Below are 18969 nucleotides of genomic sequence, written 5' to 3' on the forward strand. Positions count from 1 at the left end.
ATATATGTGCGTATCGATGAAGGTGAGAAAGCTGCTTAACGTAACAAACAGAAAAAGAGAGTGTGCAGCACAGGTCGTCCTCGGATCTTTCCAGCAGTATCAACACACACGACCTGACTGTGCCTAAGACAAGAGCAACTGGAATACCTTCAACCTGAGCTACACTGCTGATGACTGAATCAAACAGATCAGGCTCATAGTTTGTCCCATTGTCACGATGACAGCATCTCCAACTTTCATAGTCAGGATCAGACTGACATCAAATTTGTCATTTTTATTTTGAAGGTGATGTGCTGCCCCCTGTAATCACCACGTAACAAGTAAAGAGTAAGTAGAAGGTCGACTTTCCAGCTCAAGTTCAACCAATCATCAGTAGCCTAGCTGACAGAAAGATTACTGTTCAATCCTAATAGGGCAACGATGACATGTCTCCTCCCCCCAGCTTTTTATCTGCACAGTGGCAGATTTGGCTCTCAGCAGTTCTAACCAGTGTTGTTGACTAAAGTTTCATTTCCGCTACTGCGATGTACATTTTTACTATTGAAATAATCAGATATTAAACAGGAAGGCTATGACACCATGTGACCATGAAGCACAGGTGCTTAGATGGCCTCCTGTCCCACAGGGCCCATTCTGAGCAACAAACACCTCATTATTGACCTTTGCAGACACCAATGCACAGAACTGACACCACCGCTTTTGTTTTGATACTACGAGATCAAACATCAACACGGGGGCCCCACCCAGGTTACATGTTACATTACAGTATACAACTTTCATTAAAATTAAAAAACAAACAAAGCTATCCATCCTAATCTCTCATCCTGTTCTACTGCTCGCTGATGTGAACCACAATCACAGCTCTTTAACTGTTAAGCAGAACAAAGGTCTGCAAACTGGGCTCAACTTTATTGTTTTATGTCAAACAAAAGTGATCAAAAGGAAGTGCAGCTTATGCTCCTATCTGGAAATGTACAGCTGCAAAACTTAACTGAAATAGAGAGTATATGTAATGTGTATATTTTGAAGGCAGTGTTCATACAGCAGTTAATGAAGCTGTCGTAAGCTTTGGAAGAGGTGTGGTGTGTTTCAGTCTTTAGCAACACGGGTTGGGAAGCGCATCTGTAACCGGAAGGTTGCCGGTTCGATCCCCGGGCTCTCTGTCCTGGTTGTTGTGTCCTTGGGCAAGACACTTTACCCTGCCGCCTACTGGTGCGGAGTTATATTTACTTAGGCCCACAGGAACCAGTCTACCTGCAGGTTGTGGTTAGAGGGCCCAGCTCGCTCCAGAGCAGCAGGAAGATAACTGTGGAGCTTCTAGAAAAAGCCACTAAATGATGTCAAGCACCACCACAACAGCAACTTGGTCAGCCAATAGAGAAGCACAGGGTGTGAAGGACTGCAGCTAGCTGGTTAGCAGTGACTAAAAGGTTCAAAGAAGAATGAGGGCATCTACTAGCAAATCGATTATGGATAGCATTGTTTGCTCAGATACAAAGAAATCACCAAATATGTTGAGCTGCTGTTGATATAAATGGGTCCAAGTGAAAACGATGCCTGGGAAACAGTGGACACATCTACGTGTCCATCCATACAATGTCTTCACCAGTCTGTCACAGGGCCAAGTTAGAACTTAACAAACAAAGTAAATGGACTGGTCCTTATATCGCACTTTTCTACACTGGGCTCATTTAGCTTTTCACACCCATCTGTACGAGCACGTTTTTCTAGGTTGTTGTTTTTTTTCTACGCAGGTGCTTTTCTATCCAGCATTCACACTCCAGTGGACACATCACAGAGCAACTCTAGGTTGGTATCTTGCCCAAGGATATTTGGCATGCAGCCACCCCACAAGTTACCACTTGTTTCATTATAGTGTAACAGATGCACAACAACTTTGGTATTGATTCAAACCAGAGTATTGATTTTATTTTGGCAATCTTACTAAAGTCAGTTAGTATAGATATATAAACTTTTATATATAAAGAGCTTCTCTTCAACATCTGTGCAGAGGCAGGGAAAGAAGAAACAAGTAGGGCTGCTAGAAGTGTGAACAAATGCTTAATTTAAATATAAAAAACTGGGTGTGAATGAATCCACATCAAGAAACTCATGTTTCAGTCATCGGTTAGAAGCAGCTACTGTTTTTGTGCGATTGCATGTTGGATAATGATAACAGCACACAACAGGCTCAGTCTAAAAAGGAATCGGGCCGTCTCTCCTGCACTGCAAATTCATTTTTAGAACAGTCTGTCCAAGTTACTTCTCTCATCTCTTATAATGGTTGCTCATCATTCATGAGTTAAATTATTATACGTGAACTGCCTACGCAGCTGTTATGCATCCTGACAAACACCGCGCATGTAATTGCTGACTGCTAAAAACAATCACAATAATTAACTGTGCATCGTAAAATCGTACAAATCCTGAATTATTTCACTGCCGACCGTGAAATCTACAAGGACGTATAAAACGAAATGATTTCTCTTCTCTTGCTCATTTCAGCTGTGATGAGACTCCATGATGAGATGAAGGTCGCAGCTACGAGTCAAACAATCACCGCTCTGCTCCTGCATCTTCACCATGAAAGTCTCACTTACTGCGACACGTGCATGCAAAACACACACATATGTACCCACACCTTCAGTGTGCTCTCAGACGATGCTGAGAATCTCCTGCTGTCAGTGTCTATTAGGAAAAAGCAAGCACATTGTCTCTGCGTCACACTTGAAATTAGCATAATGACTAATTCTGCTCCTGAGGCTAGAGAACATCTGCCTACACCAGTAAGTGTCGTCACATTAAAGCTCACTATGAACACAAACCATTAACAAACAAAACAAAAACCACCTGGAAGCCACAGCACCTACTTTCTCATCGTCGATTAACCTTTCATGATGATGACAACATCCGTATTGCACAGAAACTATCGTTCGTTCAGGCTTTAAAGGATATCTGCCGGCCGTGCTTGTCGAGGGGTCGGCGATGGGGAGAGTTGATACGGTTGCGGTCCCTGTGGACCCTCTCGACCAGCCCGTGGTGGCGAGTCCCTCTCACAGAGTCCAAACCTGAAGGGAAGCCACCCTGTAAAGGACACAGCAAAGGAACTGTTCACATCACACACATCAAAAAGCTGTTTCCTGAAATGTAGTTAGAGCTGCTGACACTTGGTGAAAGGTGCTGCAGAACTGAAATGAGCCGTTTAGTAATCATGTTAATTAAGGTTGTACACCTAAACAGAACAGACTTAATGTGATCACTAACACCTTTTACACCTCACTGTGCTCCATATTTTCACTCTTGTACACTATTAGAGCAGTTATGCCACAGTCACTGGCCCTCAGTAGTAGCTCCTCCCCTTTCCCCTCTGGTTAAGATGACTTTCTTCTGATTGGAAGCCCCTCCCAAACCAGCGGTTTAAACAGCAGGTCGATGGGGTTTGTGGGCCTTAGATGACCAACGCAGAGATATCCCTTCTCTATGACATCTCATGCTGCTGTGCATAAAAAACAACTACCTGACAGCGAGCATATGGAGCAGTCTGCAGCCAGATTATCTGAAACTTTAGCCATGTGTGTAATTTAAAAGTCAACATTGAAAAATGTGACAGATACACACAATAGGTCCCCTTTAAAAGTCTACAAACACTGTCAGAGACCAATATGTACCCATGCATTTTCATCACATAAAGTGCCACAGTGAAATACATGTAATGTCACATGTTTAACAGTTTAGAGCTGTTTATTCCCTGGCTGAAACCCAGACATGTTACTCAACTATGTTAACATAAAGATCGAACCATCTGTTTTCATACAAGTCATCTTTAAAGTGTCTGGTAGTTATGTCTATATATGCAGCTCTGACCACAGGTATGTGGTCATAGAATTAAAACACTAAGACTAAACATCTTACAGACATTAACAGTGAGCGGCAGGTAACAGAGCACAAAATAACGCTGAAACCGATTAAAAACCCTGAAAACCATACATTTCACACCTGAGCCTCAACTCTCGCGGCCCAGTACCAAACGACTCACGGACCGATACCGGTCCGAGGCCCGGGGGTTGGGGACCACTGACATAGAGCACCTAGAGAACCACAACCACTATCCTCAGTGATTTGTGAGAGCAATGGGTCAGATATAGAGCATAAAGCAAACCGCCTCAGTGCAAATTAGCAGTCATTGCTCGATGAAGTCAACAAGACCACATTATTTACCCAAAGCAGAGATGAGATCCTGAAATAGCTGAACTCAACACCTTCCATCCCATGCCTGCACTAGAAAGAGAGCACCTAGAGAGTCTATAAAATTACATCAGAGTCCGTGATGAAGGGCAGTCCTGGCAAAGTCAAACCCGCCGAGAACAAGTCTGACTTGTAGCTAACAATATGAACCAAGCTCCCACTGTACAGGGACATGATAGGAATACCACATACCCCAACTTCCCAAAACATCCCGAAATGCAACTGGATCCCATCTCCAAGTTTACTAGTTGTGTTTTGTGTGTACATATGGAGATAAGTTGGGAAAACTCCCACAAATGCTTGAATATCCTTGAGAAAGAGCTGAACGAAAACCAAATCGTTCTTCCAGAATCCAAGCTTCAACTAACGGATAGACTCCCCTCTCCAGCACCCTGACATAGACCTTACTGCACTCAGGATCTCCTTGGAATATTGTTGAGATTCTGACTGAGGGTGGGATTTAAAGACCTCACTGCCCGAGGCCTCAGCCAGATGCTCCCAACGGACCTTTGCTATATGCTCGGCTGTACTAAGCCTGTGTGACATCCTCTCCACGCTACCGATAGTAGTGTTGCATTATTGCATTGGTTAGGTTTTGTATGCTTGCAGTATTCAGGTCTTATGAAAGGAATTTTGGAGTTTAAGAGGTCGCACTTTAGTGGAGAAATAAATCAGTTCAGTATACAGATTATCACCCCAGTCAGCTGAGATCAAGCAGAGGACGTTTCCACCTCTCGTTAGGGCTGGGCCATATTATACCGTTCACAGTAATACCGGTACAATGTTAGGCAACGATAAGAAAATGAAATATCGCAACATAATATGGGTGAAACGCGCATGCGCAGTGCCTTTGTTTTCATACGCACATGGCCGAAAAAGCATGGTGGCAACAGAGAATGAGAAGGGAAAAAGCGGATCGTTGAGTGAAACAGATGAACTAGAATTAGTTTGTAAAAATGCTGCCACTTCAGTGATGCGGAACTGGTTTGGTGTTTGTCCATCAGATACACAACAAAGCACTTTTTTTGTAGAACATGCAAGCGGGCTGTCGTTATTGCCGTATTTGTTGGACTAAGGTGCTTGTAATTCTGGGAGCAATCTGGGTCCTAAACTCCGCCCATTCCAGGTCCCAAAGTCAAACGAACACTGCAGCATCACTGAGAGTTAAAAACTGTCTAAATTCTTTCATCTTTAATAAAACGATCAGCGTTGCTGCTTTACCAGGTGTAACTATGAAGTTTAACATCCAGGCATCCATGAAAACAGAATTTATTACATTTAACGGAGTTAGAAGCTAGCAGGAAGTTAGCGGAAGTTAGCTCGCTAGTTTCGCTAGTTACCTAAGCATGATATAGCATGTTCTGGCAGGGAGATTTCTGAAAAAATTCAAACGTACAGCTCTGCTATCACTTCCAACATAAATGAAGACAGAAAACTAAACAGCAGTGACGTTTGTAGGGTTACTGAAGTTGGGCTAGCTGGTATATAATGATGTGCTACGTGATCGCTAGCGACACAGCTATGTTAGCATAATATAAACAGTGAAGCTGGAGGATGAACGCTAACTTTTTTCCACTCGATAAAAGTTAACGTGAAGGTTCCTGATGGTTAGAGACAAATGCAATCGCATGGCAGGATGCTGTAAACGGACCAAACTTCAGTCAGGAGAACAACTGAGATAATCCATCCACAATACAAGGTTAGTCATTAATATACTGCAACAACATGGGAATAGAGCAGCTGTGAGAGAATACAGCATTAAGGAATCAATAGTACAGAAGTGGAGGAAGCAAGAAGTGTGAGTTGAATAAAGTTTGATTTATCTGACTGCTTTGTTTCGCTTAATGTGCCTAATAATCCCGTGCACCTTATGGTCCGAAAAATACATATTTGACTTTTTTATGCAGTTTAATGTAGCAAAGCACCTCTTTTTAACTTCAGTGGATATTATACATGGTTATGCTCAGGATATGTCAGCGCATTTCTACTGGAAATGCCTTTTGGTTAAACTTTCAGCAAGGAATTTACTTTTACACTGTTAAATGTTTATATAGCTTTAATGCACATAAAAAACAGCTGCTTGTTTAAGTGAAAAGAAATGGATGGGGTTTTTTTTCGCTAGTATGGAGTTCTGTTTTGTCTTGCGTCAATTATATCGTCAGTTATATCGTTATCGCAAATTTTCAAATATATATCGTGATAAATATTTTTGGCCATATCGCCCTGCTCTACCTCTCGTTAAGGCTTAACACGTGATGGTAGTATTGTGGTGTTTGGGAAAAGTTGGGATTAAATGGGTTAATTCTGTCTGATTAAGAAAGCCTTGGCAAGTATTACATTAAGCACTCTGCACTCATTTAATTGAATTAGGGCTAACAAATGATCACAATCGAGTAAGAGCTAGAAGCCATTTAGTTTGAGTCCCAGTAGAGACGAATGCACTCGATCAGTGAGGGAGGCTTTATCCGTCAGTGAGGGGAAAGCTCCACCTCAAAAGGCCATTCTTTCAGCTAACAGGGACACCTTTACCTGGACTTTGTGTATCTTAGGACAGATACTCCTCAGAGAACTGATACATGTCCCAGTGTGACAGAAAAGCTCTGTTAGAACTGCAGCATTGATGTTTTATCCTGGTTTTTCTTCCAGTCTGCAGAAACTCGAGTGAATTATTTAATGCTCTCGAGAGCAGCTTGTTTGCACTTCTAAAGATCCAGCACACAGTTTTGCTGCTTTTGCAGTTGAGCCGCACATCAAAAGTGGGCATCAAACACAGCTGACCTTGAACAACCCCTCAATGAAAACGAGAGCTTACACATGATGGACTGCAATTTCAAGGAAAGCACACATCTTTTTCTTTTCTTTTAATAAGAAATCTTTTTTAGCTTAACTTCAAAACTTCAAACCGACTAAAACCTCCCGTGTTTCTGCACCAGTATGTCCTGAGGCCATGTTCAAACTGACATTAGCCCTGTGAGGCCTCCTTAATAGGTTTGAACAACAATGCTGCACTGATGCAGCTGCAGCGCTAATGCAGAGCTCCACCAAGACCAAACATACATATATAAAGAAAGACAGAAATAAGGCTCGTCTAGTGAAAGAGTTGAATTTGGCTCAACTTCACTGCAGCATAACTGCACAAGAATTGGCCCAAGTGCACAATGAGTATTTCTGTTAAACCTCTGGGCTTTTTTTCCACACAGATTTCATACAGACCTTATCAAGTCCATGATATTTCATTTTGCTTAAAGTCTTAGAGAGGTGTTATTACATTTTGAATGCAGTCTGTGTGGGTGCTGTATATTTTGACGGTGACGAGTTCCCACCTGAAATTCAGTGCTGGTGTTGCCGATTTGATTGACGTTGGGCAGAGAGCCTCCGTAGTACTGTGCCCTTGACTGAGACAAGCGAAGCTGCTGGATCTTCTGAAACTGGACCTACGACAAAAACAGAGTCACGTGTTGATCGTCTGGGCACGTAGAGAACAAGTTCTGAATGAGAAATGAATTTGAGCAACCGACCTTATATCATACTTCAAATTCTGCAATATCCTGCGGATGTCTAAAATGTCACTTGGGGCCCACTCCTGTTATACTGTCACTGCTCCTCAAATTGCATTTTTTTTCTTTGCATGTCTCATCAAATGGATTTATGGTTTTCAATCAGTTTGAAGCAATATCGTAGTGCAAGCAGCCACTCCAGATGCTTTAGCACAGCTGTGCTCTTATTATTTAATCTGATTTTACCATCTACATTTTGGAAGTGAACAGAGAGACAGGCGTAATGTATAAATGCATTAAAAACTGTCTGTCTGATTAAAAAGCAGCCATATCCACTGGACACTGGGGACACATTCTAGGAAATGGGCAGCTTGGCGTCCACATTAGCAGCCTACTGCAAAGACGCCACAATGATTACCTCGCAGAAAACAGAAGGCAGCTTGTTCTGCCAAGGTAAACAGGGCCGGCCCTTAGCTGTGATTGGGGATAGGCAAATCAGAGGGCCAACTTCCCTTAGAGTGCCGAAAGGACAAAATTTAAATTTCAAAGACTGGCCTTGTTTGATTGTATCGTGTTGTATAAGAGTTTACAAAGAGACTGAAGTTGGCAAGAAATTCGGGGCGAGCTAGGACCACTGGACTAAAAACCTTATCTTTTGGCACAAAATGTATCAGTTTCTGTGCAGTGTGGGCGAAAGACTGTTCTGATTCAGCACACACAGCACAGCAGACAGTGGTACGGTGTTTAGAGGTGCTGGTGGTCAGTAACCAATGGGTCTGTGATATACACGACAGAAAAGTTGGTAAACACAGGCTTCCTCAAGCCAACTCAGAAATTTTTACTGCCAACAACTGGTATTTAATGTCAGAGGGTTTCTAGCCTCAAATTTCAGTAACATTGATTATTAATGTAGGACACATGAAAAAAATATTGCCTCTCTTAGAGTGTCTGGGTCAGCCTTTATGTAACATCTACATATATTTATGTATGTGAAGGGTGCAGACTTAAGCCTCTTGGTGTACTCGCTACAATGCAGAGTTCTGCAGAGCTTCTCAGGGGTTGATAGTAAGACTTTATGGTTGGTGTAAATGCTGAAGCAGCTATTTCTAATTTCAGCTGTTTGCTTCAAGTGTGCCCTGTGGCCTGGCCACTGACTGGGCTTTTCTGTCTCAGAGGTCACTTACAGTTCACATCTTATGGCAAACTTAACTCAGTGTCGCCTCAAAACCACATCCTCTTTGACTAGCCATTCAGGACTCTCGCTCGCACAGAAAGAGCCCACTGTCAGTGGATGGAATGAGAATAATGTGAAAAGGCCTTTATATCATCCAAGGAGTTTTTATGACTTGGAATGCATAAGGTTTACAGTCACAGGAAAATGAATTTTCCAGGTTTATGTGTGGTCTGATATCATCCTAGTCACAAATCTAAACAATCTAGCAAATAATACACAAACACTGTACATTTAATGTCTTCAGTAACTAAGAAAACTTCCCATCTCAATTCTGACATAATTGCACCTGCAACGCATGCAGGTCTAAGGTAGCAAAGCACCTCCAAACCCTAATGCTTCACAGCTGGGATGGGGCTTTAGTGTTGGTGTGGAGAGCTGTTTAACCACTAAACAACAAGCGTGTCTTTTCTCAGACAGAGCAGCTACAACAGGAGCCATTACCAGCTCCTAATGTTAACGTTTGGCATCCGTCCGGAAATAACAGAAACGTTTTCATCTATTTTTTAATCATTTTCTCTTTATTTTTTGTAGCATCGCATGAGAATCAATCTGTCTTTGTTTGAGTTACAATTCAGAATTACGTTCTGATCATCTTTTCAGTCACTGAGCACAGTTCCTAGAGTACATGAGGTGGTCATGTCAGGGACGTGCAACAACATCTGCCAACAGCAGCCTTATTGACTTCGGTTGGCCTAAAGACAAATGTTGTGACATTGAAATAGTGTAATATCAGAACATCATTGTTATAGCTAGGGCTGAACGATATATCGCATTTGCGATAATATCGCGACATGATCAAGTGCAATTTTCTAACCGCAAAGGCTGCGATTATACTGCGATTATAAGGCTGTCCAAATTACTACCATATCCCAGAATTCATAGCGCGGCCCAGCCAAACTCCAGTTTCCAGCAATGGCGGCCGCTACTAAGTTTTAAAATTACTCATACTAATCTTTCTGGGTCACAAAATAAACTTTTAACATATTTTCAGGCGAGAAAGTAGTTGTGTAAACATCAAATATCTGCTCGGTTTATCAAGATATCCCATATTTGCAAAAGTGCTTCGACGTTTTCAGAGGCGTCTGCTACCCACCAGCTCGACAGCTAGCCGGGAGCTCGAGGATTACTGATGCGGCCGAGAACGGCACAACTCCCGGCACATCATTTTCAGATCACCGCGGAGTTTCGCTGCTCGGGTTAAACGTAATATATAAGTCACTTAGACAACCTAAAAATGTTATTGTTGGGCTTTTTTCAGTGTTTTGTTTGTTCGTGAGTAAATCGGTTTGGCTGAGATTAAAGTTATTAGATTAGATAAAATAAAACTTTATTAATCCGGGTGGGTTCCTCCTTGGTTTTCACACAGCTGACTAAACGTCAAACAGAAAACTTATTAAACAGAAGTATGAGACAGTCGAGAATTTACACCAGTGTCTGGTTATATTTTAGATAGCAAGAAGCAGACGGCCGAGTTTATTAAACTCCACCGAGACAGCGGTGACGCTAATCAGAACTAGTCAGAAGGCTAGACCGTCCAATTTCACGCCTTTAAACTTTAAAGGCGTGTTTGTGTGTGTGTTTATACAATTGCTATTATGTTTGCACTTTATGTGTAATGTTACTGACTGCAGAGATCAGTAAGATGTGTGTATTTTTTATTTATTAGTTTTATTTATTTAATATTATTTTTTAATTGAATGACTGTCTAGTAGTTCACAGATGTCGAAAAACTGAGTGTGGTAAAGCCACTGATTTTTTTTATGTATATTTCTGCAATCTGCACATTGTACTGACTTTCATTTTAATGTTTACACCAGGGTTCCTTGTCAGCACTTTATGCTCAGATGTTTGTAAGCTAAAAATAAACTATTGTGTATGTTCAAATATACTGTTGTGATTGAAGAAGTTAAATAAAAATGTCAGTCATCAATTCATGCATCACCTCATGTCATCATAACAGAGGTCTGTCTTCCAGGAAAGAACAGTTTAAAATTAATGTAATATAGTATTGGCCATACTATATGATGTATTGCTTGTCTTTGTTTAATAATACAGAAGACAAAGACCTTAAAAAATAATCGCATATCGCATCGCAATCGCAATATTGGGGCAAAAAAAATCGCAATTAGATTATTTTCCATAATCGTTCAGCCCTAGTTATAGCAACACCATGACTTCCCTAGTGTGCATAACAAGGCAAGTCCTGGAATGTCTGAGAGCAAGAGCTGCTTGCCAGACTCTGACAACAACTTAAAAGAGCACTACTTAGCAACTAGGGGTGGGTTTTTATAATCGATTCATCGATTAAAATCGATTCTGGCTTGGATAACGTAAAATCGATTCATTAAAATCCTGAATCGATTTTTTAATATAAATTTATTTTGTCCGAAATGCCAGAATCTCTGGTGACATCTCACAAAATTTCAAGAACCACCAAACAGTAAATGAGAGCAGGTACAGGGATTCTGCACATAGACTTAAACACACAGCGCGACCCGCGGATCAGAATCAGTTAGATGTCGCCTTTCTCACAGTCGGGGCTGAAAGCCGACAGCTCGCTGATCCGGGTCCGCGCTTTGTGTTCACGCCCTTTATGCGCTGATTCTAAAGCAGTTAGTTTGATCTCTCTCCAAACAATATTGACCGAATCAGCAGCAAAAGAAGATCCAAACGCTTCACATAAACATCGTCATGAATTCACTCTTTTACTGTTTTGCTTCCATTGCGATGCGCAGCTCTCTCTCTCTCTCTCTCCCCCCCCCCCTCTCTCTCTCTCGAACAGTTTCGCTTTCTTCATTATTCGCTTGCTTGTTACACAAGTCTACTGTTGCTTACAGCGCTGTCGGCCGCTGTTTTTTCCCCTTTTACATTCTTCCGAAAAGAAAACCTCATTTCTGCTGTTCAATACTGAACAAATTGAAACTTTTTAAAATTATTCAAAATGCAAAATGCTTAGCCATGTCTCTAATAAAACCGCTGTAACGTCAGAGGTAATGTTGATTAATTAATGGTTTTCTTTCGTTTTTGATGTACTGCAGAATATTTTTATAAAATCCCAGGCCAGGAAAATCACCTACATGTTTTTCTGTGTTTTATCTTCAGCTACTTTGACACAAAGGCATCTGCTGTGATGCTCACACCTTGGATAAAGTCTTGAGAGTATCAGCTTCCTTTTTATAGATACAAAAATATGTAAATGTCCTGATCTGAATTATATCTCTGACTGTCAAAATTTCCCAGATTTAAATCGAATCGAATCGAATTAAATCGAATCGTGGATCGAATCGATTCGGGACCTTGTGAATCGGAATTGAATCGATTCTAGAAATCAGTGACGATACCCAGCCCTACTTAGCAACCTCCAACAAAGCACAGCACTTTGGAAAATAAAGGCCAAAATAACAAACATGTTTCACCATTTGCAACAAAAACAAAACAAAAAAACCCCACCAGACTACGAAGGAGGAAAAGATGCTACCAGCAGGTAATGTGCAACCCAAATGTAAACAAATGAATCAACCGAGCATGGCTGGAGCATCGGTTGTCATATGGAGCCATGGTTGCAGTCCATATGACAGGAAGCGCCAACGACAGATGGAAATTACTGACGTAGTTGCATAGTGGAGCTGTAAGCAACAGGTTAAAACACTCAAATGTTCAACGTGCCAGGCAGAAAATTGTTTCACTTTCAATGTTACTATGTGGCAAATACTGTGCAGGCTGCTGAAGAGTTACAAGGTTACTTTAGTTATTGTTATACTAACGTGTTACACAGTTATTTGATACTTTTACTTTAAATTTCCTGAGAAAACACGACCCAGACTGCTTATATTTTGACTTGTGCCATGTCACTGGATGTTTTGGATACTTTGCTTTGTCACTACTATTGCACTACAAACCTGCTGCTGCTCGCAACTTGTTAAACTAGAGTCACACGTTGAATTAGGTACTGTCATCAGTAACAGTTCACTGGAAAAGGCGGCACACTGAAAAAACACTAATGCAAGTAACAACATAATGGTTACAGCCGTGTACTTACTGAACTAAGTACAGTAATGTGTTACCGAGTTACTGAAAAATGTAATGTGACTACAGCAATGCGTTACTCTAATTGTTACATTGTAACCCAACACTGGTCATCACATGTTTACAAGTATACAAATGTGACAAGTGAAGAAAGTGAAGCGAAGCACTGACTGACACAAAGACTGAGACTATGTAACTAATGTGCCGACATCACGAGCCTCTTTAGTTCGCCCTAGTCGGATTTCTCTTTTCAAATTCGTATTACATGAGACAGTAAGCATCAGGTTGAACCTGTGAAAGCATTTTCAAGAAATACACTGACAACGTGTAAACTCTGCATTTCTGAACAGGAAACTCCTTCAGTGTTTATGAAGCCGGAGCATGTCCAGAAGGGGGCCTGGAAGGCCGGCTGCCAACGCCATCAGCATATGGTAGTGTTACTCTTACAACGCCAGCGCCAACGAGCGAGAGCACAGTCTGGGGGAAAAAAGTACTCGTGTACTTTTACTTCACTGGTACTTTAAGTACTTCTATGTCTCTACTTCTGCTCCACTATAATATAGATTAATATATTGTACTTATATTGTAAAGCTTAGTTATGTCTTATTTTGCATGTTTAAAAATATAACTCTAATGAATGATGCTATATAAATACAGATAAAAGTCATTAAGTAAGGAGTCAAACTCATCTGATACACAAATGCATAAATACTTATGAGACAAAATCATTATGTATATGATTCTGCATAATGAGTGCTTTTACTTTAGTTACTTTATTCTTGTGCTCAAACTTTTATACGGTTGTGTTAGATATGTTTTTAATAAAATATTATATTAAAATTAACAATATATAAGAAAATAAAGTAGGTTTATGACTTTAGTAAAAAGTAAGTCTAAAAAGAGAATGTTTCATATAACGGCATCACGGGGTTACACAGAAGCTGGAAAACTGTGCCCATGTTTTCTGTGCCTAATGTGTACACTTTATTTATTTGTGCTAAAAAAAACCCAAAAACTTCCTGTGCCCCCTCCCCGTGCTATCCCATTCAAGAAAAATCCTGTACACGCCCATGACAAACAGGACGGCTTTTAAGCGGTTGGTGCAAATATTAAGGAGCCAATTTCTCCATTCCTGTCTCACCGCCGACTGCAGTTTAAAAAGGCTGTACGTCAATCGCTGCACCCAAAGTCGCAAGTTGCTTAATATTTGGCTCTTGAGTAGAATTACATAAGCCGAGTATCGACGGGTGTGATTTACGGCTGCTCAAGAGAAACGAGAAGTACTGGTTGAATACCAGAAATCTCCGCCGGCAGATGAAGCCTGACAGCTCCGGTGTGAATGGGGTATATGACCACATCCGCGTAGAAGACAAGAGAGCAATAAATGTCAACAAGCTGAAAGTGAAGCGCATTTACCCTTGAGACATTGAGGTCCGTCATCAGCTGTTCAAAGGCCCGCGTCTCCTCTGCTTGCTTCTGGTTGTGCAGCGCTATCTTTTCGCTGAACTTCCTGGGGTTCGAGCCACCTGTGCCTGGGGAGCTGGACATGGTGCGGGCCGCAGTTCAACAACTTCAGCTACTTGTTTTGAGTGGAAGACTGTGCTGGTGGGGTCTTATTTTGCAAAGTCTCTCAGCAAGCGTTGTAGCAAACCCATGAGAATTTTAAGAGCACACCTCGCGTTATCGGTTAAACTAAAGTCACTTCAGACGTAGCTCGGCTGGCTGCACTGTCTCAATGCTTTTACAAGGCAACAGGCAAGCTAACGCGGCTAGGCTAACACTCAAAGCTCCCTTTAATAAAAGTTGTTTAAGTGTGACTAAAAAGCGGACAAAATAAAAACTTTGCAAAGTATATATTTACTCTGACTTTCTAGGCAAACTGCGAGGCGACAATGGGTTAAAGTTAAGCTGTAACTTCACGCTGACACTCTTCCAGCGAACCACTTGTTTGAATCTAACGTTAACATGGCGTTAGCTGTCACTGCTAACATAGCGTTGGAAGTGAACGGAGAGCAACAGCGACAGCTAGTCGGCTAAGCTACTGTCAGTGCCATTTTAATTCCGACAAATGCACTTTATCTGCTTGTCGACATCTACCCGCTGTCGGTATCTTTTAGAGGAAACTTCCACCTAAATATTTACAGCTGCGGTCAGAGAAAGTTGATAGCCTCGTTAGCTAAATCTCTCCACTCCCGCTAGTAAAGCTGACCCGCAGTTGGCCAAAGGTTTACTCGCCGAATTGTATTTCAACAAGTTTCCGCTCGTTTTGCATAGACTTAGCTGTAGTTCCACTTTGTTTCCAACCAAACCGGGGAAAGCAGCCGCTGAATATTGGCAAGTGACGTAAGGATCACAATCCACAGTTTGACACTTTAGCTGATATGACAGCGCTTCGGAGTCGACTCTAGTGTTAATCCATGGACAGCATAGAGACCGCAGACAAACTCCAGCCGAGCGACTCCGTGAAGATAAAACAAACAGCGCCGACAGGGAAGAAAAAAAACGGTGGTTTCCCCGTCGCCGAAAAAATGTCTCTCGGAAAAAATGTTTTTCGCTTATTCGTCCTTGGTTGAGGGAGCGAGTAACAGCAACTCAGATCGGCTGGCTTGTTATCCTCATACTACTGCGAGAAAAACATTACCTCGTCAAAGGCGGTGTGTACCTGTGGTATCCACAAGGGGGCGACAAAGTCACCACGCCCTTACCTTACGCAGCCGCAAGAAAAAGTAAAAACAAAACATGGAACATCACTGGCTATAGCTATAGATCAAGAAAACTACTTCTGTGCTTACAAGATTTTCTTAAATGCGCTATTTAGATATGCAAGTATTGCATTTATCAAATTAATTTTCATGTTTCTATGAAATAGAATAATAAAACGCTGTGTTTCTTGGAATAAGCTATGTACAAATCGTGCTCTGAAATACACATGAAAAACACCCTTAAAATGTACATCGTGCATGAATGTACCATAAACATGAGTACACTGTGCTCTACAATTCACCTATTAGAAATCCAGATTTTGCACATATCATGATGGAAAGTAAAAGAATTCAGGAGCTGGACTGTCCTGTTGTTCTGTTGGAACAAAAGGTTGTGTAAATCAGAATCTTAATGATATGTGAACAATCCAATCAGTCAAACAGGAAACAAAGTTTGGTGTGTGTCTCAGGTTTATGCAGGGCACCCAGTTTTCAAACACACAGAAACATCTGTGCAGGAAAACTCCACACTGCTGTCGAGCCTGCAGACACTGAGAACACTCAGCATTTAGCTACAATACATCAAATTACTGAAAACTGCGGGTATGACACAGTAGTATGACACATTTACAAATCCATTTCCAAAAAAGTTGGAATACTGTGTATAACAGGTAAATAAAAACAGAATGCATGTTGTGCATATCTTGTGCACAATAGCATTACTCCATAGACTTCTGGGCAGAGAGACCAGCTGCTGAAATGTTGGGAAAGGACACAGCAGTCCTGGTTCGTCTTTGTCATGTCTTTCGTTTCACGATGCGTCAAATGTTTTCTGCTGATGGAAGCTTTGGAATGCAGGCGAGCAAGTTTAGCACCTGGACTTTGCCATTGTGACGCCACGCTGTTGTAATAGATGCAGTATGTGAGCTCCAAATCCTGCCTTTACCTTTCAGCACTCGTGTGGAAACACTAATGTAGTGCAGAGAAGCAGAAGGTCCCTCTCCTCTTTATCCCAGAGGATGCAGCATCCTTGTATTCCAAAACAAATTTCACATTTTCTATTTGTCTGGCCACAGAACAGTTTTCCACTTTTCCTCGGTCCATGTTAAGACAGCAGTGTTTCCGGTTCACGTATGGCTTTGTCTGCGCATCGCAGGGCTTGAACCTGCATCAATAGACGACACCGTGATGTCTGGAAGTGTCCCTGACAGAATCACATCGGTTTTTACTGAAGTGCCGCCTGAGGGCTCAGAAATCCTTGCACAGAGAATTCTTCAGCTTCCTAGAATATGTAGATATTATTACATAGCACAGATGATGAGATCATCAAAGTCTTTGCAATTCTACAGTGAGGAAGAGCGATCTGCAGTGCTGAACCTCTGCCTCTCCAAGATGCTCCTTTTATACTCAGTCTGTTACTTTTCCAGGGCTTTGTTGAGGCATGTCGCTGCTGCCGTAGTCAGAATGGACTGAACGTTTTCTGAAAGTGTTACATTTTCTGTTTAATGTTTTCTTTTTAATTGTCAATCAAATCTAGATTTGAAAATCACCATTTTATTAACATTTTGCGCAACATCCAAACTTTATGGGAAGCGGGTTGTAATTTCACTACACATTCCTTCTGGTTGTGTGTGTAGTGGAGGTGGGTTTACAGGTGGTTGTAACATAAAATGGAAATGCTCATTTGGGAAAACGCCTTCTCTTCCTGCACGAAAACTGTAAGATTAGGAAAAAGGCAGCGCATTGGTAGAGCTTTATTCTGAAACTGGAACAAGCACATTTCATCAAATGAAGAACAAATAATGAAGCGAGCACAAGGTGGCCACCTCCGATCAAAGTGAGTCTGCGTGAGAAGCAAAATCGATTTCACCAAGTCTGCACAGATTTTCAGCCTGGCTGAAACAATCGCTTCAAGGACCACTCAAACGCCACGACGTGACAGCGCAGAGTGACATCTAGTGGGCCCACAAGGTGCTGTAACACTGCACGCACACTGGAGCTCGTTGGGTGATGGTGCAACCATCAGCTCCAGCAGACTGAAAACATATAAAATATAAATAATGGCGACCAGGTATTTTCAACGCTAGAAGCATTCTCAGTATTTAACATCTGCTCAGCTTACAAGTCCAAATCCCATCTTGTTTTACAATTCATCAGGCATCATGTTGTGCTTACCCATTTTATAACGTAACAAATCGTTCTACAAGATAAAAAGAAAAATAATGATTTCCAGTAAGTTATCTGAGAAAGCCAGCAAAGCGGCACGTCTGCCCAGTTTCGTGTGATTCCACGTTTCGCTTGCTTCTCTTGCGGGAGCCAGAAGCACAAATGCACGGCAGTTCAGTTCTGAGAAGCAGCAGGGCTGCAGTCACGGCCAGCTCAGTCCACTCAAAACCACTGACCCGTCTGTAGACAGGAAAGGCCTCAGAGCCAGATCAGCACCAGTGCAGCCTGGACTTCAGAGGTAACATCACACTCCTGCAGCTCAGTGTTAGAATTGGACATTTTGGTGACTGATGTCACAGTAAAGCCAGGAGAAGATGATCAGAGAGAGAGACGGCTGCAGCGCTTTCACCATAAACACACGATCAAAGATAAGGAGCCCATCGTTTTCTTTTCTCTCAGTTTTTCCTGGACAAAGTGCCGTGTACTACAACCCTGCTGAAAAGTGCGCATGCACATCGATGATGTTCATCGGGCTTTTCTCAGTCAGGTGAGCGGATGAACTAACAGCTGAAAAAGACGTAAAACTCTCTTTACATAAAAAAAAATACACTTTTTTCTTTTTAGATCTAAGCCCATGCACAACATATTCAGAGTATTTAGAGCAAAAACAGAAATTACAAATCTTAAACCTCTGACCGAGCCTCAATGAGAGATGAGGCACTAGGAAAAAACTTGGGTAATGGAGGTTTTGCATTAAGAATAAAGGATACTACATATCCATGTAATAAAACATAATGCATAAACTTGTATAGGCACAGTGGAGACGTGCTGGAGGAAATGTGTAGGTAAGACAGCATGGTTCTGGTCAGGGCTTTAAAGCAACCCTCAGAGGGGGGGTTGTGGTTTCAGTGTCTCTAGCCCTTTTTTCTCCTCTTTTTTTTCTTCTATTTCCCATAAAATTTCTTGTTGAGCAGGAAAATGAGCAGGTTGACGTTAATGGTGGCCCGGTCGAAGAGCTTCATCACTGCCACGCCTTCATACTGCAGCTGGAGCAGATCCTGTGAAACAAAAACCCAAAGAGCTCAAACAAAATACGTCG

At 41.7% G+C, this 18969-nt stretch overlaps 2 protein-coding genes across 3 annotated transcripts in view; both read right to left on the bottom strand.

Moving 5' to 3' along the window:
* crtc3 (CREB regulated transcription coactivator 3) overlaps positions 1-15759 on the bottom strand; it is a 47448-nt gene extending 31689 nt beyond the window's left edge. The window contains exons 1-3 of one of the 2 annotated variants that reach the window (XM_082532634.1): positions 14419-15759; positions 7569-7679; positions 2953-3084 (exon numbers count right to left, since the gene is read on the bottom strand). In XM_082532634.1, coding sequence (XP_082388760.1) covers positions 2953-3084; positions 7569-7679; positions 14419-14550 — 375 coding nt within the window. In that variant the 5' untranslated portion in view covers positions 14551-15759. The remainder of the gene's footprint in view (positions 1-2952; positions 3085-7568; positions 7680-14418) is intronic. The other variant, XM_082532635.1, reaches the window with a different exon arrangement.
* A 1683-nt stretch (positions 15760-17442) lies between these two features.
* The window catches only part of iqgap1 (IQ motif containing GTPase activating protein 1), a 42691-nt gene continuing 41164 nt past the window's right edge, over positions 17443-18969 (bottom strand). Inside the window, exon 37 of the mRNA XM_082532623.1 lies at positions 17443-18928. Within this exon, the coding sequence (XP_082388749.1) occupies positions 18815-18928 (114 nt within the window). The 3' untranslated portion in view covers positions 17443-18814. The remainder of the gene's footprint in view (positions 18929-18969) is intronic.

The sequence above is a fragment of the Aulonocara stuartgranti genome (genome assembly GCF_965226115.1).
Source record: "Aulonocara stuartgranti genome assembly, chromosome: 1".
NCBI classification, from domain to species: Eukaryota; Metazoa; Chordata; class Actinopteri; order Cichliformes; family Cichlidae; genus Aulonocara; species Aulonocara stuartgranti.